A 20,172-nucleotide genomic window follows, 5' to 3' on the forward strand; every position below is an offset into this window, starting at 1 on the left:
TGTTGGGGGATCTCCACAAATCATTGCCGTATTGAAAAATTTCATCATTCTCAATGTGCACATCCTACCATTTATTGATTCAAAGTTTAAAATAGTTTTATTGCTCTGTGTACAATGAAGCCCACTCCGTAATACTAGTTCCTGAATGCACTTGCCCTTCCCAAACTCAGTATGTTCCATGTAGCACTTCTCAATTATTTATTCCTTGCCTGATCGTCATCGTAAGGGCATTACTGTTTTCAACTGTGGTCAACATTTTCATGACTACTGACTTTTTATATGGCTGGGTAGTCATCCATGCACACAAACAACAGGGGCTGCTGCTCCTTACCAGTCTGTTGGGTGGCCGCCTTTTCATTCAGGGAAGGTCCTTTAGCTTCTGCAAGGTCATTGGGGGAAATTCTTTGCACTCCTCCGCATTCAAAACCCTTGAACACCCAGTCTAGTGTATGTTTGGTCCGCGAGAGCTATTTTATTTCGCGTAAGTCCGCCGGCAAGCTGTTTAGGACACCCTATCCCTCAACTGGGATGGGCCATCCCTCCCCCTGGTATGAGAGTGTAGTTGGTTCACCGGTATCAGAACTATACCGTCAAAAATTCAGGGATGCTCTTCCAATGGTATAATCAGACTCGTGGGCAAAATTTTCCTTTTCGAGAAAATGAGGTAACTTAATTTTGTTATTTTCGGGCACAGAATTCAAATTGTCGAACCCGCTGTGTCTGCTATGCCAGAACACCTGCTGCTGCCATGCATCAGGGATGAGAAAGAGAGGGTGGGGAAGTGGGTTGTATGATGGAGACAGAGATAATGCTCCACGCATATGCACAAGTTTCCTCATTCGACTTGTACAGAATTATCCTTGTCTCTTACAGGCAATATCCATAATCTGATTATTATACAGCTGTGAGTGCAGACACAGTACAAGAATACACAGTAATTAAGACACACTTATCAGTCAAGGAATGCACCAGATCGTTTCTCCTCTTGTCTGTTTGTTAACGATCTTTATTATTTAACGTACTGGAGCCCAAAGTGTTTACCAGTGGATTGAACAGTTCAAAAAGTAAATTTTACCCTACATATATTATTTTACAATACATCTTAGAATAATCTTTAACCAGGTACCTGGTAAAAAAATAAGGTTTTGATATTGACTGAAGATGTCTCACAAGAAGAGGTGAAACATGTCTCATTATATTTCAACAAACTCACATGCATTGTATTGACTAGGTGGTAAAATAATAAATATTTTCTTATATACATTATAGTTAAAAAGTTGTTGCACGAGTGTGAAGGATGAGAAAAGATCCGCGCGTCCATCTGCCTAAACATTGTCCCTGTATTAGGCTGAAAGTCTTCTATGAATTTCCGCTCCTGGTACACCGTCAGACCACAAAATTTGGATCACAGAACATTGTTCTTCCTTGGTGCAAACAAAGAGTGGCGCGACCATCTCTACATTGCAACAACGCAAACTGTACTGATCTGATAACGCTGAAACAAGACCGACTACAATATGTCAGACCATAATATCAAAACCAAACTGGTGGACATCGTGGGCACAGCAGGTGCTTTTGATGAAGGTTAGGTAGCACGTAATAACTTCATTTTGACGATAAACCGCCGCATATTAATAATAACAATGTTTGTCTACGTCCCAGTAACTACTGTTCATGTTTTCAGAGATGCTGGAATTTGGTTGTGCAGGAGTTCTTTTACTTGCCAGTAAAACTACCAATACAAGGCTGACGTATTTGAGCACCTTCATTACACCATTATTGTTAAAATGTACTTAGAAGAAAGTAACTGAAATGATGTACATTAAAGAACAAGTACCGGTAGGTAACTACGAGGCTACTGAAGATATATACGCACATACATGTAGTTATGTCAATTCATATACATTATGAATAACACAACACTGATATACATAAATATGTTAGTAAATAAATACTACATGCAATAGGTTTCTTTCTGATGAACAATATTGCCTAAGACTATTAAGAGAGAAAATAGAAAGTAATGTTATGTAAATAGCAGTTTACCTGGTAAGTTTACTTGCTGTTGAGCTTAAGACACTTGCATATCTTCTGCTTCACTTCTAAGTCCTCAGTATTGCTCCTCTTCATCTGCTGATTGTGAATATTTTTAGCAACATCCTTGGCGACATTTTCGTCATGCATATGTTGTGTGTAGCTTTTGACAACAAATCTTGGCAGGACTTTAATGCACTTCTTCAAAAATTTTATTAATGGCATATGGCACTTGCAGACATAGTATTACTTAAGGAATTTTCACTACAGCATCTTTCCGATTGTCTAATTTCAAAAAACGTGGTTCATATTTGACACTGATAAGGGTTTGAGAAAGGCAATACACATCAAAAGTAAGGGATAGAAGGAAAGCTGAAGGGTGCTTCAGTCCACCTCTGTTTAGCTGAGTGAAGTATGAATAAAGTTCCATATTATTGCAATCAATAGGTAGCTTTTCATCAAATTGTAGCATAACTTTGCATTCCAAACACTTCTCTCTTTTCCTTAGTTTTTTCAGGATGGTCATGTTCGTATAACTAGCAATACATACTAAAATTCTATGAGTTTCTAGAGTAACAGTTGAACAGCAAGACTCATCAATAGCAGATTCCAAAACATCCAAGTTTTCATCTACTCTGGGTGAACGTTACAACTCGATCCTTCAAGGTAAACTCTCCTAACTTGGCAGACTTTAACTTCAGCAAACGTAGAACTTTGCGTCCTTGATCAGATTCAAGTATTTGTTCAAAAGATACATTGTACGTCCATCCACTCAGTCTTCTATAAGCTATGAAGGTCCCCTCCAAACTTTATGTCTGTAACTTGGATGCGAGTATATAGTCATAATTGTAATTATCAAAAATGTATTTACATAGATCAACAATTGCGAGAAGTGTACGAGTCAGAGCTGTGTATGTGTCAATAGTGAGTTTTCCTTCAGTCTGCGACATGTATCAGATATCGATATATCTTTTCAAAGTTTGCAAAATCAGGTGTTTGGAGTCATTGGCACCATAAATTGGGTTTGCATCCTCATTTAAGGTATATGTTCCTTTTATAACATGCTAAACATTAACAACGTTCCACCATTTAGAGATTAACTTCAAAAATTTGATGGTAACCTCGGAGATCACCATACACTTATTTTTTAGCATCTCTAAGGCCACAATATTTTTAAGATCAAAAATACTCATAGCTAGAGCAATGTTATGCCTCTCAATAGCCATGGGATACCAAGCCTTCCCAGTCAAATTGGAGCTAGCTTTAATAACATTTTCTTTTAAGAATGAAATAGGTCTCTCCAGTCTGAAAAAGTAACCTGAATGGTTGTGAATTGGCATGTCGTTTTACTTTCAGGAATGTTCAACATGTTCTCAATGACAGTGAATGTCTGTTTAACATCTGGGATAACAAATGCTTCACTGGATCTGTTTAACCAATTATTCCAAATATACACACATTCTCATTATAGACTGTTATGCCTTTCAGCGTTCAGTCTACAAGCCTCTGAGAATTTACTAAACGTCGCCACAATCCTTCATTTGCAACTACTCTTGTGGCCTCATTTAGTTCTATACCTCTTATCTTTAAATCGTTAGAAACCGAGTCTAACCATCGTCGTCTTGGTCTCCCTCTACTTCTCTTACACTCCACAGCAGAGTCCATTATTCTCCTAGGTAACCTAACCTCCTCCATTTGCCTCACATGACCCCACCACCAAAGCCAGTTTATGCGTACAGCTTCATCCATCGAGTTCATTCCTAAATTAGCCTTTATCTCCTCATTCCGAGTACCCTCCTGCCATTGTTCCCACCTGTTTGTACCAGCAATCATTCTTGCTACTTTCATGTCTGTTACTTCTAACTTATGAATAAGATATCCTGAGTCCACCCAGCTTTCGCTCCCGTAAAGCAAAGTTGGTCTGAAAACAGACCGATGCAAAGATAGTTTCGTCTGGGAGCTGACTTCCTTCTTACAGAATACTGCTGATCGCAACTGCGAGCTCACTGCATTAGCTTTACTACACCTTGATTCAATCTCACTTACTATATTACCATCCTGGGAGAACACACAACCTAAATACTTGAAATTATCGACCTGTTCTAGCTTTGTATCACCAATCTGACATTCAATTCTGTTGAATTACTTACCTACTGACATCAATTTAGTCTTTGAGAGGCTAATTTTCATACCATACTCATTGCACCTATTTTCAAGTTCCAAGATATTAGACTGCAGGCTTTCGGCACAGTCTGCCATCAAGACCAAATCGTCAGCTTAGGCCAAACTGCTTACTACATTTCCACCTAACTGAATCCCTCCCTGCCATTTTATACCTTTCAGCAGATGATCCATGTAAACCACGAACAGCAAAGGTGAAAGATTACAGCCTTGTCTAACTCCTGTAAGTACCCTGAACCAAGAATTCATTCTACCATAAATTCTCACTGAAGCCCAATTGTCAACATAAATGCCTTTGATTGCTTTTTAATAATCTACCTTTAATTCCATAGTCCCCCAGTATAGTGAACATATTTTCCCTCGGTACCCTGTCGTATGCTTTCTCTAGATCTACGAAACATAAACACAACTGCCTATTCCTCTCGTAGCATTTTTCAATTACCTGGCGCATACTGAAAATCTGATCCTGACAGCCTCTCCGTGGTCTGAGACCACACTGGTTTTCATCCAACTTCCTCTCAACGACTGATCGCACACTCCCTTCCAAGATGCCAGTGAATACTTTGCCTGGTATACTAATCAATGAGATACCTCGATAGTTGTTGCAATCCTTCCTGTTCCCTTGCTTATAGATAGGTGCAATTACTGCTTTTGTCCAATCTGAAGGTACCTTACCAACACTCCACGCTAATTTTACTACTCTATGAAGCCATTTCATCCCTGCCTTCCCACTATACTTCACCATTTCAGGTCTAATTTCATCTATTCCTGCTGCCTTATGACAATGGAGTTTATTTACTATCCTTTCCACTTCCTCAAGCATAATTTCACCAACATCATTTTCCTCCTCCCCATGAGCTTGGCTGTTTGCAACACCACCATGATGATTTCCTTTTACATTGAGAAGATGTTCAAAATATTCCCTCCACCTCTCCAGTGATTCCCTGGAATCTATTATGAGTTCACCTGAATTACTCAAAACAATGTTCATTTCCTTTTTCCCTCCCTTCCTAAGATTCTTTATTACTGTCCAGAAAGGTTTTCCTGCTACTTGACCTAGCCTTTCCAGGTTATTACCAAAATCTTCCCACGACTTCTTTTTGGATTCAACAACTATTTGTTTTGCTCTGTTTCTTTCATCTACGTACCAATCCCTGTCTGCCTCGGCCCTTGTTTGGAGCCATTTCTGATAAGCCTTCTTTTTACATTTACAGGCTGCTCTCACTTCATCATTCCACCAAGGTGTTCGCCTTTTCCCATCTTTACACACAGTTGTTCCTAGGCATTCCCTTGCTGTTTCTACTACAGCATCCCTGTATGCCACCCATTCACTTTCTATATCCTGAACCTGCTTACTGTCTACTGTTCGAAACTTCTCACTAATCATATCCATGTACTTCTGTCTAATTTTCTCATCCTGGAGATTTTCTACCCTTATTCGTTTGCAGACAGATTTCACTTTCTCTACCCTAGGCCTAGAGATACTTAGTTCACTACAGATCAGATAGTGGTCTGTATCATCGAAAAATCCGCGAAAAACTCGTACATTCCTAACAGATTTCCTGAATTCATAGTCTGTTAAGATATAGTCTATTATGGATCTGGTACCCCTAGCCTCCCATGTGTAGTGGTGAATAGCCTTATGCTTGAAGAATGTATTCGTAACAGCTAAACCCATACTAGCACAGAAGTCCAGCAAACGCTTCCCATTCCTATTAGCTTCCATATCTTCCCCACATTTACCAATCACCCTTTCGTATCCTTCAGTTCTATTCCCAACTCTCGCACTGATATTGCCCATTAGCACTATTCTATCCTTGCTGTTGAACCTGACCACGATGTCACTCAATGCTTCATAAAACTTGTGAACTTCATCCTCATCTGCACCCTCACATGGTGAATATACGGACACAATTCTTGTCCTAATTCCTCCTACTGACAAATATACCCACATCATTCGCTCATTTACGTGCCTAACGGAAACTATGTTGCGTGCAATGGTATTCCTGATAAAAAGCCCTACCCCAGACTCTGCCCTTCCCTTTCTAACACCCGTCAAGTACACTTTATAATCTCCTATCTCTTCCTCATTATCTCCCCTTACCCGAATATCACTAACTCCTAGCACATCCAGATGCATCCTCTTTGCTGACTCAGCCAGTTCTACCTTCTTTCTTCCATAAGCCCCATTAATATTGATAGCTCCCCATCAAATTCCATTTCGTTCACCAAGTTGTTTCCAAGGAGTCCCTCGCCTGTCAAATGGGAGTGGGACTCCATTACTCCCATAGGTCCGAGGCTTGCTTAGAATGTTCTGAGCTCGGTAAATTCATGAAGCAGGATGCTACCCTACTTGCACATAGTCCAAGTGACGATCTCTCCTCTAACGGGTTATGGACCACCGGTGAATTGTATAGTCCTAGCCGCCTGAGCACAAGGAGGGCCAAGACTCAGAATATGTCCGAGATGCCCACTCCCATTCCATAGCAACTGGTATCCCGACTCTCAGGACCACTTACTAGGCCACTCAGCCGTTGCCCATGGTTCACAAACTAGGACGTGACTGCAGTAACCCACAAACATGAACCATGAACCATTCTAAATACACTTCAATAAATGCACTTTGTTACAGAGAAGAAACAGAGACTTGGAAAGATCAGCTGGATTACGGACACAAGTTTTTAGGATCCCCCCGCATAACAGCTCAAACATTTTCCTATTGGTTTAATGATTATCAGAGGCTAAGCACACTACATCAAAGTGAAGTTCATTCATGACTTTGAGAAAATCTACTGTTAGTTTCAGGAGTGTCTCAGCATTCATTTCTATTTACTGGGAAGAGACCTACAACATCCTTGTACTTCGAATGTAAGAATAAAGACATAAAAACTTGCGTAGAGGTGGCTGCCTCAGACTCAGATCCATTTTCAACAATCCCTGTTATCTTTCCTACTTTATATGTTAGCTTGGCATTAACCTAAATTTCATCCATCATGGCTGTAACACGTTTATCTTCATCATTCAAAAGTTTAGACTTCTCCAATAAGAAACATTTTTGAAAAGATCCAATACCACAGCCTTTGGGACCCATTCTACCGAATAACTGTTGAAGATATACATGATGAGGTAAAGACATAAGGTTAGTTTTACGAATTGACTGATATGCTCCTGGATATGAGTAAGCAATTGTGGCAACTCAAATAAGAAGCTCTGATGAATAATGTACATGAGTTACTACAGACAATTTCAATTGTTCTATAGAGCAAATTTAATTTTCCTACATCTTATTATATCCAGACCACTGTCAAAAACCAAGGTCTCCTTTAAAACATTCACTAGGATAAGAATTCTGTCAGATGTGGAAACATGTTCATCACTGTAATTTGAAAGATGCTATTTGCTTTACATCGCACCGACACAGATAGGTCTTATGGCTATGATGGGATAGGAAAGGCCTAGGAAGTGGAAGGAAGCGGCTGTGGCCTTAATTAAGGTACAGCCCCGGCATTTGCCTGGTGTAAAAGTGGGGAACAACGGAAAAGCATCTTTAGGGCTGCCGACAGTGGGGCTCGAACCCACTATCTCCCGATTACTGGATACTGGTCGCACTTAAGTAGCTGCAGCTATCGAGCTCGTTAATTTGAAAGATGACTCACCAAATTGTCCAGCTTACTCCACCTATTACACGTCAGGCCAATGTTTCCTTCACACTGCAGTATCCACTTAAACATCTCAGTAGGCACACACAGATTCTTATAAAAAATAAGGAATTCAATACTTTGAAAAACACATTCATTGATGGTACATCAACGCATTTACCACCATCGTCAATCTTAATGCAAAGAACACTATTATCATTCATAATTACTTTGAACGGAGTCACCTGTTTGCTGCCAAGAATTCTTGTGAAGTCTTCAAAAGATGGTATTAAATCCTACTCACATCACTTAGCAAAATTCTTCTCCTCCCTCTTGATCACTTGTTGTAATCGTTCTTCTGGATTTCTCCTACATTTCGGGAGTCTAATTGTATGGTAAGAAGGTTGATTTGGGAAAATTGTGGGAAATGCAACAGGAGTTAATTTAGGAATTTTATGAGGGACACAAATACGCTCACCATTTTCGGTTGGAAGGAGATCTTCCCTAACCACAAATTTTGGTTCGAAATGTTTCACACATACAACAGTTTGGTCTTTGACTTCCAAATTTTCCCGATGAATATTCCTTACCCATTTCTCCCATAAAGCTCTATCTTTAGGGAATTTAAAAGTTGAAGTATCCACAATGGTATAATTTGGTCTACAACCCGGAACGTAGCAGAAACAACCCATTTTGTGGAATGTTACAGTACGGCAATATATACACTATTATATACTAAAAATACCATTATAATATACTCCTAACAATACACCATACTAATAAACCATTACAGATTACTATTTTACCAAATAAATACTTTATACTTCAATGACTCAATTAAAATAACACTTTTGAACAATGTAAACACAGCCATGAACCAACCACGTCTCAACGGTTCGCCCATGGAGGCACCATTTTCTCCCAATCAATAGTAGTATTAAGTCCTGATATATTGTAGTCAGTCTTGGCTGAAACCTACCACAGATGTAGACAACGGTGCCATCCAGAGACTGGTGACCACACAACGCCATAGAGCCAACCTAAAGACAATTAGAGCAAAATTGCAAATACTTATTGACTTGCCCTTGTATATCCTTAATCCACATTTCTCTTAATATTTTATTCCTTATAAAACCTAAGAATAGTTGTATAAGAAGTATTACTGTAATTCAACTTACACCCGATTCACAACATGATCAAAACAAACACATTCTCACATTACTGCATATAATTACAGATCCTAAGAGACCACTGGCTCATATAAAAAAACTCGCACAATTATATTCTCCAAAGAAACTAATATTTATCATCAACTTGCATGAAATTACACAGACTGCATATGAAAACAACAAACCCTCTTTTCCAACATGCATAAAGGTCTGAAGACTGGAGTTGATTTTGGCTAAACCCTTGATCCTTGATACACTTCATTAACTCCCATTTTTTTTCATATTTTTTACTTGGTTAAACTTACATGTTCCCACTTCAAGTCTTAACCAATTTTTTATGCAGCGCCATTTTACAACTGGGCTGACTTAATGATCTTCATAGAATGTGAGGACCATGTCTAATCACCACTCGACATGTTCACTACATGCTTTATACAATAAGAAATAGACTAGTACAAAAAACTATATCACAAGATCAGAACAGCTGATCGAAACAGTTATGGTAATTACAACACACATGTCTAAGTATGACGAACATCAATCATGGAATCTACGAGATCTTTACCATTGAACCTCAATATATAGTACATTGACAAATCATTGTCAGTCGAAGAAGAAAACATAAGATTTCAAACAACGTGACTGTCTATGAGACTCACATCACTGCCAGAGAAACTTCATTTTTTGCCGACGTTAGTTTTTTAAATCTACCACTTTTGGCAGGAGATAATCTTTTGACAGTAGCCCAGTGTCCATAGGAATTACAAGATGAATCTTTGGCAGAGCAACTGTTAGGATGATGATCATACATTCCACAGAAGTCACATCTAGAATGAATAAGAGCTGCTGAGGAATTCAAGAAGGAGCCATTAACTTCATCTGTAGTGATGATTGGATCGCTTCCTGATGAATACTACTATTATTATTATTATTATTATTACTATCAGAAACTGTGTCTGGCTCCTTGGCTGAATGGTCAGCATAGCTGCCTTTGGTTCAGAGGGTCCCAGGTACGAATCGCGGCCGGATCAGTGATTTTTAACCTTAAATGGTTAATTCCCTTGGTTCAGGGACTGAGTGTCTGTGCTGTCCCCAACATTCCTGAAACTCACATACCACACACATTCCCATACATGGCAGAAGCCGTCCACCCTCACTGGAGGGTTTTCCTTACAAGGGCTAGTAATAGCCACACAAAATTACAATTATAATTATCAGACACTGTATTGAAACTGTAGCCTACTGCTGAGTGTGCACTGGTGACTGTTCCAGAGAACATGCCTGAGCGTAAGCACTTCTTGTATATGTTGGCGAATAACAGGGTTAGTAAGGCCCTTAATAAAATCATCTCGTATACAGCTATCTGTATTAGTTTCAGCAGAGACTGACTTGGACTGATGACCTCGACTAAGAATCTTGTTAATAGATTTATTGGATTCTTGCTGCTGGGTAAAAAGCTATTGTCTGACAAATGCTTCATTCACTAGCTTAACATACAAGGTCCTATGTATGGATGCATCTGCCTGGTTGCTTTGATCATTAAGGCATGTGTATGTTCAGTCTTCAGCCCTAAGGCTGGTTGGATCCTCAATAGCTCTGCCATCAGCTGTCATAGATGGCCTAGGCATCACTGAAGAGGCGTACTATGGAAAAGAGGAGTGAGGTAGTTTCCCGTTGTTTTCCTCACCGAGCCAGAAGTTGCTATTACATATCAGTCTGCCAAGCCCACTGAAATGCATGCACCAACCGACCCTATGAGCAACATTTTCACACCATTCATAGCAGGGACTGGCTGCACAAGGAATGGCATTACTAGCATCACTCATACCTCAGTCACCTTCATTTTGTCTAAGCCAAGGATAAGACAGAGACAGATCAATGAAAGTAATAAAAGTAAGTAACAAAATTGCTCTAGCCCATACCAGAAGACATAGTGCACTGTTAACACTAGGTCCTGCCAGCAAAGGCATGGATCATTAAGGCATCATTGTTGCCAAGGGAAACAAGCTGAAGGAGTTTCTACCATCACACATCTGAAAGATCTATAAGCACACCCTGCCATAAATACGAGATGAATTATTTTGTGAAATATCAAAATGCTACGCAAAGGCATGGATCATTAAGGCATCAAGTCTTAATGGTCTGACACCTTGGCTAACTGTTTTGAGTCCTGCTGGTAAAAAAAAAAAAAAAAAAAAAAAAAAAACCACCACCATCATAATGTTGGCTGGCAGGGTAGGAAAGGTGGTGGTATGCAGTTTCTAATCACCAGATTGTGTGCCACCAACCTGGTTCAAATGTTCAATTGTAAACCTCTTTGCAGTGTTCATAATTTGGTTTCTTCATTCAGAGGTGGTGCAGTTCTTTATAAGAACACCCTGGAGATGACCAGCAGGTACCACATTAACCATATACCAGCCCCTCCTTCCATTCTTAAACCTCAGGTAGTACCAGGAATCGAACACAGATCTCTAAGGACAGCAGCTAATTTGCTATGAAAAGGGACTTAGTATGGAATGAGGGCATATGACGCTGTTGATGGTAGTTTGTGAGTTGGATGGGGACATAAAACAGAAATCAATCACAGAAAAAATATGTAGGGGCAAATAGATATGAAACAAGCTAGAGATTTAAAAAAAAATTGTTGTCAAGGGAAACAAGCTGAAGGAGTTTCTACCATCACACATCTGAAAGATCTATAAGCACACCCTGCCATAAATACGATATGAATTATTTTGTGAAATATCAAAATGCTACGCAAATTTGTGTAATTATTCTGTTGATTAACCCATTCCACTCTGGGACTAAATATCTCGAACAGAGGTTCCGTACTGGGCATTTTTAAGGGTTTAAAAAATTATATCTCTGTACCTATAGGAGACATTTGCAGGATGCTTCTTTTCTTTGTGCTTGTTTGAGCATATACAGGGTGGCACACGAATAGTTGACACTTTTGAAAAGCAAAATATAAAATGCAACTTATGTACTATGTACTTCAAATTTCACGCATACCTTCCCTGTTTCGTGGAAATAACTGTAGAGGTGACACTGCTGCTTTGTCTCCGAATGCCTGCATTCCAGTGAGTTTTCTGTCATGGCCAACCACAGCCGACTCTCCGTTCAGCAGCGCGCCAAAAGAGTTACCTTTTATTGCGAATCATAAAGTGTTACGGCGACACAAAAGAAATTTCGAGCTGTATTTCAGACTAGGTGGGCACCAGCAAGGAACACCATCCTTCGCTTATACAGAAAATTTAAGAAAAGCGACCCCGTGCACCAGAAGTTCGGTCTGCTGAAAACATCGCTGCGCTGAGGGTCACCATGCAGCTCACACAAGTCAACACGGGGAGCTTCAAGAGAAAGTGGAATATCGCGCCTTTCAGTTCAAAGAATGTTACACAGTGACCTTCAATTATACCCGTAAAAAATGACTGTACTACACAAGCTAACAGATCTTCACAGGCAGAAGAGTTTGCAGTATGCCGTATGATAATGATGAAGTACTGTTTAACACTTGGTTCTCTGATGAAGCCTATTTTCATCTCAACGCGGCAGTTAATAAACAAAATGTGCGGTTTTGGGCTACAGAAAAAACAGACTTTATTAATGAAATGAAGGAAAAAAACACGTACGGGGGAAAAGTGAGTGTGTGGGTAGCTCTGTCAATTCATGGGTTATTTGGACCATTTTTCTTCAGTCAGGCAGTTAATGTACAGCAATACAAGGACATGCTTGAAAATGAATTCATGCCTCAACTTCTCGCTACAGAACTCCCTATTCATACGCAGTGGTTTATGCAAGATGGTGCAACACCTCACACAGCTAACGATGTTCTTGAGTTTTGAGGGGAGTATTTTATGATCTTGTAATGTCTCATCGTTACTCACAGTACAACAATAATGGCGGATTCTTCTGGCCTCCTTTAAGCCCACATTTAAATCCTTGAGATTTCTTTTTATGGGGCTATTTGAAAGAAAAACTCTTCGCTTCAAGACCTCAAAGCCGCATGGATATGCGTGCTCTGATTGTGCAGCTGAGCAATGAAATTCATGAAGACCTGTGCCGCAAAGTTGTCAGAAACATGCGCACCCGTCTCAAAGAGGTTGTCCGCCGCACTGGAGGCTACACTGAACATGTGATATAGTGAAATATTTTTCCAGGGTCCAAGCTACCTGTGTCTATAATTTTATTAGGGTTCTATGGAAAATAAAGTTGTTATTCTAAAACTAAATGTGTCAACTATTCGTGCGCCACACTAGAGTAATGAAAATTGTTATTTGTTTCACGTCAGCTAGCACTTGAGATTTTAAAATTGTTTATATACAGGGGTTATTCATGGAAATAACGTCTAAACCATTAAAGATATCTGTTTTCATATTCATAAATAATACCAAGGGGCTTGTAAAATAATGTGCTACTTATTCTCATGGAGTGATTAATAGCTGAGATATTGATACTAACTCCATATTTTAAAATGGAACGGCACAAATACATACAGTTGGTCTAAAAATTCAACTGCGTACAAGTTCAAATATGTAAGTATTTTCAAAATCAGACAGTTACTTTTTGAGAAATCAATAAAAACTGCATTTGGGCTTTTGCGTGCCACATCATACAGCATGCGGTCGGCCAAGGACGTATTGGCACACAAGCTGTTTCCTGGCATTGATTCCAGCCACAGAACGGATACCAGGCATGTACTGTAAACTATCGTACACATAATGTGATGTACCGTAACATACCCTAGGTGTGCAACATTATTGTATGACTGCTGAACACACAACGGGGAAGGAAGGTTGAAGTTTTATTTGTTTTGAAATCCATGTGTAACAGGTTATGCTCAGTTTGGCGTGGCCTATCTCAAAGGTACCAATCCGGCATTTGCCTGGTGTTGAACATGGGACACCACGAAAAATCACTTTCAGGTCGGACAAGGCAGGACTCAAACAAGCGCTCTCCTGAATGCTCGCTACTACAGTCGCGCTTGAGCTCCATGGAGATTAATACGCGTAAAATAAATAAATAATAGTGCTGCTGCCATCTCACCACTATCATCTCTGAACATCCCACATCATAAGTCGAGCTGTTTGTCTCCTAATGTCTAACCTATCCCAACCCAAATAATCCAGCACTGGTAGTAACACTGCTCCTTCATCTGAAATAACCCAGCACAAAAAAGGTGCGCTTTGTACTACACACACATCCAAGCAAATGGAGCTACACGACCACGCTGTCCGGCTCCATGGCTAAAGGGTTAGCATGCTGGCCTTTAGTTCAACGGGTCTCGGGTTTGATTCCTGGTCGGGTTGGGGAATTTAAGTTTCATTAGTTAATTCCTATAGCTTTGCGGCTGGCTGTTTATGACATTTTCAGCATTAGATTTCATCTTAGGTAGGGCCCCATCCTCGCCTATATGACGTCAAATGAAAATACCTGCATCAGGTCTCTCCAGAGAAAACATGTCATTATTATTATAATTTACCACGCTGTTCCATGCCCACACCCTTAGAACCATTTCCAATAAAGTCTACCTCGGACATTGTTCATTTGCTTTTCCAGAATGAGTTCTTCAGGTATCCTGTGTTATGTTTATTTCTCAATTCATACAGTAGTACAGTATGTACTGTACACTTGAACCAGTCACAATTAGAGCTTTCGTTATGTTCCTTTGAAGTCAAAGTAATTATTTTATTCCTTTTCATCAACCCTCCCTGTCCTGTGATAAGTTCGCCTGTGATACACACTTCGCAAACCCATCACATGTGTACGATATGCTTACATGCCTGGTATCCATTTTGTGGCTGGAATCACACCCAGGAAACTGCTTGCATGTCAATATGTTCTTGCCTGACTGGCTGTCTGTGGCATGCAAAACCGCGCATGCTTTTCTTATTGATATCTCAAAAAGTAACTGTTCGATTTTTGAAAATACTTACATATTTGAATTTCTATGCAGTTGTACTCTTAGGCCAGCTGTATGAACTTGTGCCGTTCCATTTAAAAATATGGAGTTAGTATCAATCTCTCTGTTATTAATCATCCCATGAGAATACATAGCACATTATTTTACAAGCCCCAGGGTATCATTTACGGATATGAAAACAGAATACTGATGCCTTTAATGGTTTAGACATTATTTCTGTGTAACGTCTTAGGTGAATAACCCTGTATTAAGTTATATCATGTTTTGTGAATTTAAACAATCTGATGGTCTACTAAGTAAGTACAGTTTTCTGAAACACTATTACATTAACACAATTTTGATTATGTAAAATGGGCATTCAATTACAAAACAACAATAATGAAAATGATATAAAAATAATACTTGTTCAATAACAATAGTAATAACAATACTAAAATCGGAGCTCTTATGAAATTTTATTTATATATTTTATGTGACGATAGTGGTTCGGAAGGCAATGCTAGTGAAGATACTCAGAGTGAAGATGATATTGAAGATATGTAACTATAATTTTATACACAAATGGAAATATTATTGACATACGAATATGAATTACAGTGTATGGGACCTATACCAGCATTACTTGATACGAGAACTGGAAAAGGTCCAACAAAAGAGTAGTGCTACGAAAAAGTTACAAACTTTGGACTGGGAAGACTTGGGAGTAAGGAGACAAGCAGTTCAACTAAGCAGTATGTGGAATGACATCAGGAGACAAATGAGCTTGAGCGGAGCTTTTAACAGTAGGAAAGATCACAGTGTGAAGATAAAGTTGGAATTCAAGAGGACAAATTGGGGCAAAAATTAATTTATAGGACAAGGAATAAGGGGTTGGAATAATTTATCATGGGAAATGTTTGATAAATTTCAAAGTTCTTTGAAAACATATAAGAAAAGGCTAAGCAAACAACTGACAGGGAATCTGCCAACTGGGCAATACCCCTAAATACAGATCGTTGATGACTGATTGACTGAACCTTTTAAAATACAAAGAATTTTTCAAATTATTCATATTAATCAATTCTTTCACTCAGCCTCTCAGGTTTTTGAAATATTCATGAGAAAATTTAAAATGAGTCTTCAATATATTTTATAGCCAAACACTGTGAAGCAGTGTCGGAATTTCTAAACAGTAAAATGCAATAAAGCAGAATAATAAATATTAACTCTTCCCTAGAATATATTATATACTGTTGTGAACATTTTTTGCATACATCAGAACAATGAAAATGTGAGTCTCAGCAGGATTGACAGGCAGTGATACCCTCATTGCAGCACAACCAGTAGCCTTTCAACCTTCAGTTACTCTTTTTTTTTTGTGAAAGGATTCAAAGCACTTCAGACAAAGGGAAGGTGTGTCAAGACAGACTGTGCACACAGGTGACACTTTTTTTTGCAGCTGAAACAGCAGCCTTTCTTCATTGGAATGCTTAGTTGTTGATAGCAGCTTTGGCATCGGCCTCAAGCTTTCCTGCAATATTGAAAGGAAGAAATAAATAATTTGATATTGAGTAGTAACATCCTTCAAAAGTACAGTAATGTTGCACTTGAAAACCCTTACCTGGTACTTTTCTTCCTTCGGTCTTGTTGGGTTCCCTTGTTTTGGAGTAGGTTTACCAGGATCGTTAGAAGCAGTGTGCTGATCATGTTTTTTCGAAACTTAGCAAGAGACATTTTTCAATGACAATGAGTCCAAATCTTATTGTACAGAAGCCGTGCATTTACAACGGCAGTATACAAAAAAGAACATCATCTGCAACTTTATGGTACCATCTGATGAATTTTTTATTGCAGGATGATATGAAGAAAGTGTGTCTGCAATATCTATTCCCTCTTTCATTTTATTGTATGTTATTACCATTTCCGGTTTCACCACATCTTAATGTTTTCTGTTCTTTTTGCCCAAATACTTTATTAGAATACTTGGTTGATATAATCAGCACGTCCTCCTGATCTCTCCACTTCATCACAGTTAATCCATTTCCATTGCAATGTCTTCTCCCTTCTTAAGCTTTGCATTTCTTGTAAACCTTTTCGATTTTTCCTAACCATGCCAATAAAATGTGGCTTATGGTCCAGTAACACCTCAGTTAAATCAATTGACGAGTAGTAATTGTTGGTGCAGAGAAGGCGACCACTGTCCAGATATGGGTCACTAAGTTCCATTGCAACTTGAATAGCCATGCTCAGTGGATTCCGATCATTGAATGTACCTTTACCAGCGTATACTTGTGTTTTGTAGGTGTGGTCTGTGTTGTCACAGAACAACAACTTTTTTAACACTGTACCTATGGGCCTTCAAAATCATCCTCCTTACAAGACCTTACCGGGCATGAATTGCCAGAATGATAAGCGACCCATCCAGGGAATCATTTATTCATCAACTACGAGGTTTTCACCTGGAGTTTTGACTCTCATGAAGTTCTTACGCATGGTATCTAACAGTGGTTAAATCTTGTGCAATTTTGCAGCAAGAGTATCGTTAGGGAAAAAATGCCAGAATCTAAGTATTGTAGTAACTGAAAACACTTTTCTTCGCATTGCCTTAGCAGCTACACTATTTGCATATACAGAAAACTGGCTCCAGTAATTTGATAATCAAGGCATTCGTAGAGACCCATCTACAATCTCAACCCTATAACTACTTTCATTTCTTCCTTTGTAATATCAGACCACTCCTTCAAATGGCTAGATTGCTTAATCTGCATAGACACTAGTGTATGAGTTGAATTCAGATTAGTTTGTAGTACCATCAAATCTAAAACTTCATCCGTTAGGAACAATCAGTAAAATTCATATGGTGTGGCTGTAAAAGCATCAATTTGAAGATTTATAAGCTCCCGGCTTGTAAACGGAATATCTTCGTGCCCCTATACAAGGACCCCAGTCATTATTGTCTACATCATTTGCACCAGCATTATCCCCACCTATAATACCACTTTCAGTATTGCCATTGTCATCTGCATCACTGGATCATGCTCTCACTGGAGTAATCATCAGTGGCATAATATTCACTGTCATCAACACTTAAATCTTCCTCTTCATCACAATCCACTAGTAATTCAAGAATATCTACATCACTAATTCTCTTCTTTGCAAGTAGCTTATCATTTCCACCAAGAATATTACCTATATCTTTCATTTCTTTATAGTTCTGCACACCTATACAAACAGAATACTAATTCTCGTGTAAATGAGGAATGAACAATGTTTGGCGTGCTTACACTAGTGAGAATGACCGCTGGCCTGTCAGTGATTTTGGAAGAATACTGTGGCACCATATATGGTGAGATACAGTAGAAATGCATAGCTGGAATGGACCACATACTTCGCTCTTCATGTAATACCAATGTAACGCGCATAAATGTCACAGCTGACCTTCCGCAGTGCATCGACCAAAACTCTGATATACCACCATATGGTGTCACGCCAACACAGACCTCAAGAACTGAAGACCAGCGCAAGATCATATGGTGGCAGGTGGCACCCAAGGTGTTAATTTATACCATAAAGTAAGTAATAAATAATCATCATTCTTCAGCTCCAGTTGCCCGGTATTCAGAACGAGCCTTCGCCACCTCCTTCAGTCCAAGATTATATTCTGTTCATGGATCTCTTTCCTCCAGATACCTCCTTATTTGATCCATTCAACTCAGGTCTTCCAAAATACCTCCTTCTTTTTAATGTTTCCTCAAAGACTTTTTTTTGCTTTCCTACTCTCCTCCATCCTTTCAACATATCCAAACAAACTCAGGTGTAACCTCTGAATAATCTGAGCCACACTTACTGCATATTCAACACCAACATCAGCTTAATTCACTTCATTCTTCATTTTCTCTTCTTTGTCCTCTGAAGCAAGGTATATTTGAACTTCATTTCAGAAGTTTGAATTCTGATGCAATCTTGTTCGGAGAGGGTACATGTCCCGAATGCATATGTCAGCATGGGAACATAGTAATCAAGTAATATCTTACAAAAATATTCCATAAACTGCCAGCCAAAATTGTTAATGATTGTAACACTCTCACTGGACATCACCTGGGATACGCCTCTGCAAAATACATAGACATAAATGTATAAAACACTTCAAACTTACAGAATAATTTGGTCAGAATGTATTTTATTCTTTCATGAGTGTCAAAAACTTTCCTGCAGTTATCAGTTGTCAATCTAAGAACTGGAGAGACAAAGCTTATGCACTACGGCTGTCTGGTTTGGTGTGTACTGTATATCAAAGGTATGTGAAAAGAATACTGAAAGCAAGGAAAACATCAACAGAGGTTACTTCCAATATGGGGTATTTTATACACCCAGTGTCATATACATTTTACATGTATTTAAATAACTTTTTCCATTCATTTTTTGTACAAAAATTTAATGTCTTTCTTTCTGCCGCATACTCTCTTTGCTTGCTTCCCTTCTTCTCTTATTTATCGGATTTCTTGGATCATAAATTTCAAACCAATCATCAGTCTTTGTACTTGCATCTTTTGCTGGGTTTGGAGTATGGCTTTCAAACTGCAGTTTATGTGTCAGCCTGAAAATATAGGTGAAAACAGTATTACAAAATAATCAAAATATTTAAGTTACAGTACATACAGCAATATTTTACAGTTGATTTAAATTTGGAATTTTGCAACAGAATAGAATTTCTTGTGTTTGTGAAAAAAAAATGGACAAGGGTTTTTTGGTCAAACAGAAATGTAATTCTTAAGTACCACTGTCAAGGAAAACTTATACACCCAATATAGTGCATTAACCTTAATTACATAATATCATAATATTAAGAATGACACTTCTTATGCCATTATGGTCTCAATCCAATCAAAACTGTACAAGTGATCATCACAGAGGTTCTAACAGTAAATAGTAAATGGTCTTCCACATTCCATTATAACCACTTTTCACGGATAATTTTCAGCTTAACATAAAATTCAACTGACAAGCTGTAACAATCAAAAATACTAGTCCTAAGAAAGACAAGAAGAGTAATCAGCAAGAAAAATGGGGGGTGAGGGATTTCCTTAATTAAAATCTTTTTGAAGTAGCTTCACTAATATTCTCTTGCTTTCTTTCAACTGACTACCAATTGCTTATTTTAACAGTGATGCTGTAGAAATGTTAGATGTTTCTATTCTGCAATTTTTAAAAACATTTTTTTGATGAGTTGGTAGATATCACATTCACC

At 38.7% G+C, this 20,172-nt stretch overlaps 1 protein-coding gene across 1 annotated transcript in view; it reads right to left on the reverse strand.

The window, feature by feature from the left end:
* Nucleotides 1–15,616: 15,616 nt before the first annotated feature.
* The window catches only part of LOC136866469 (spliceosome-associated protein CWC27 homolog), a 34,933-nt gene continuing 30,377 nt past the window's right edge, over nt 15,617–20,172 (reverse strand). Inside the window, exons 9-10 of the mRNA XM_067143460.2 lie at nt 16,546–19,521; nt 15,617–16,455 (exon numbers count right to left, since the gene is read on the reverse strand). Of these exons, the coding sequence (XP_066999561.2) occupies nt 19,359–19,521 (163 nt within the window). The 3' untranslated portion in view covers nt 15,617–16,455; nt 16,546–19,358. The remainder of the gene's footprint in view (nt 16,456–16,545; nt 19,522–20,172) is intronic.

The sequence above is a fragment of the Anabrus simplex genome, chromosome 3 (genome assembly GCF_040414725.1).
Source record: "Anabrus simplex isolate iqAnaSimp1 chromosome 3, ASM4041472v1, whole genome shotgun sequence".
Classification (NCBI taxonomy): Eukaryota; Metazoa; Arthropoda; class Insecta; order Orthoptera; family Tettigoniidae; genus Anabrus; species Anabrus simplex.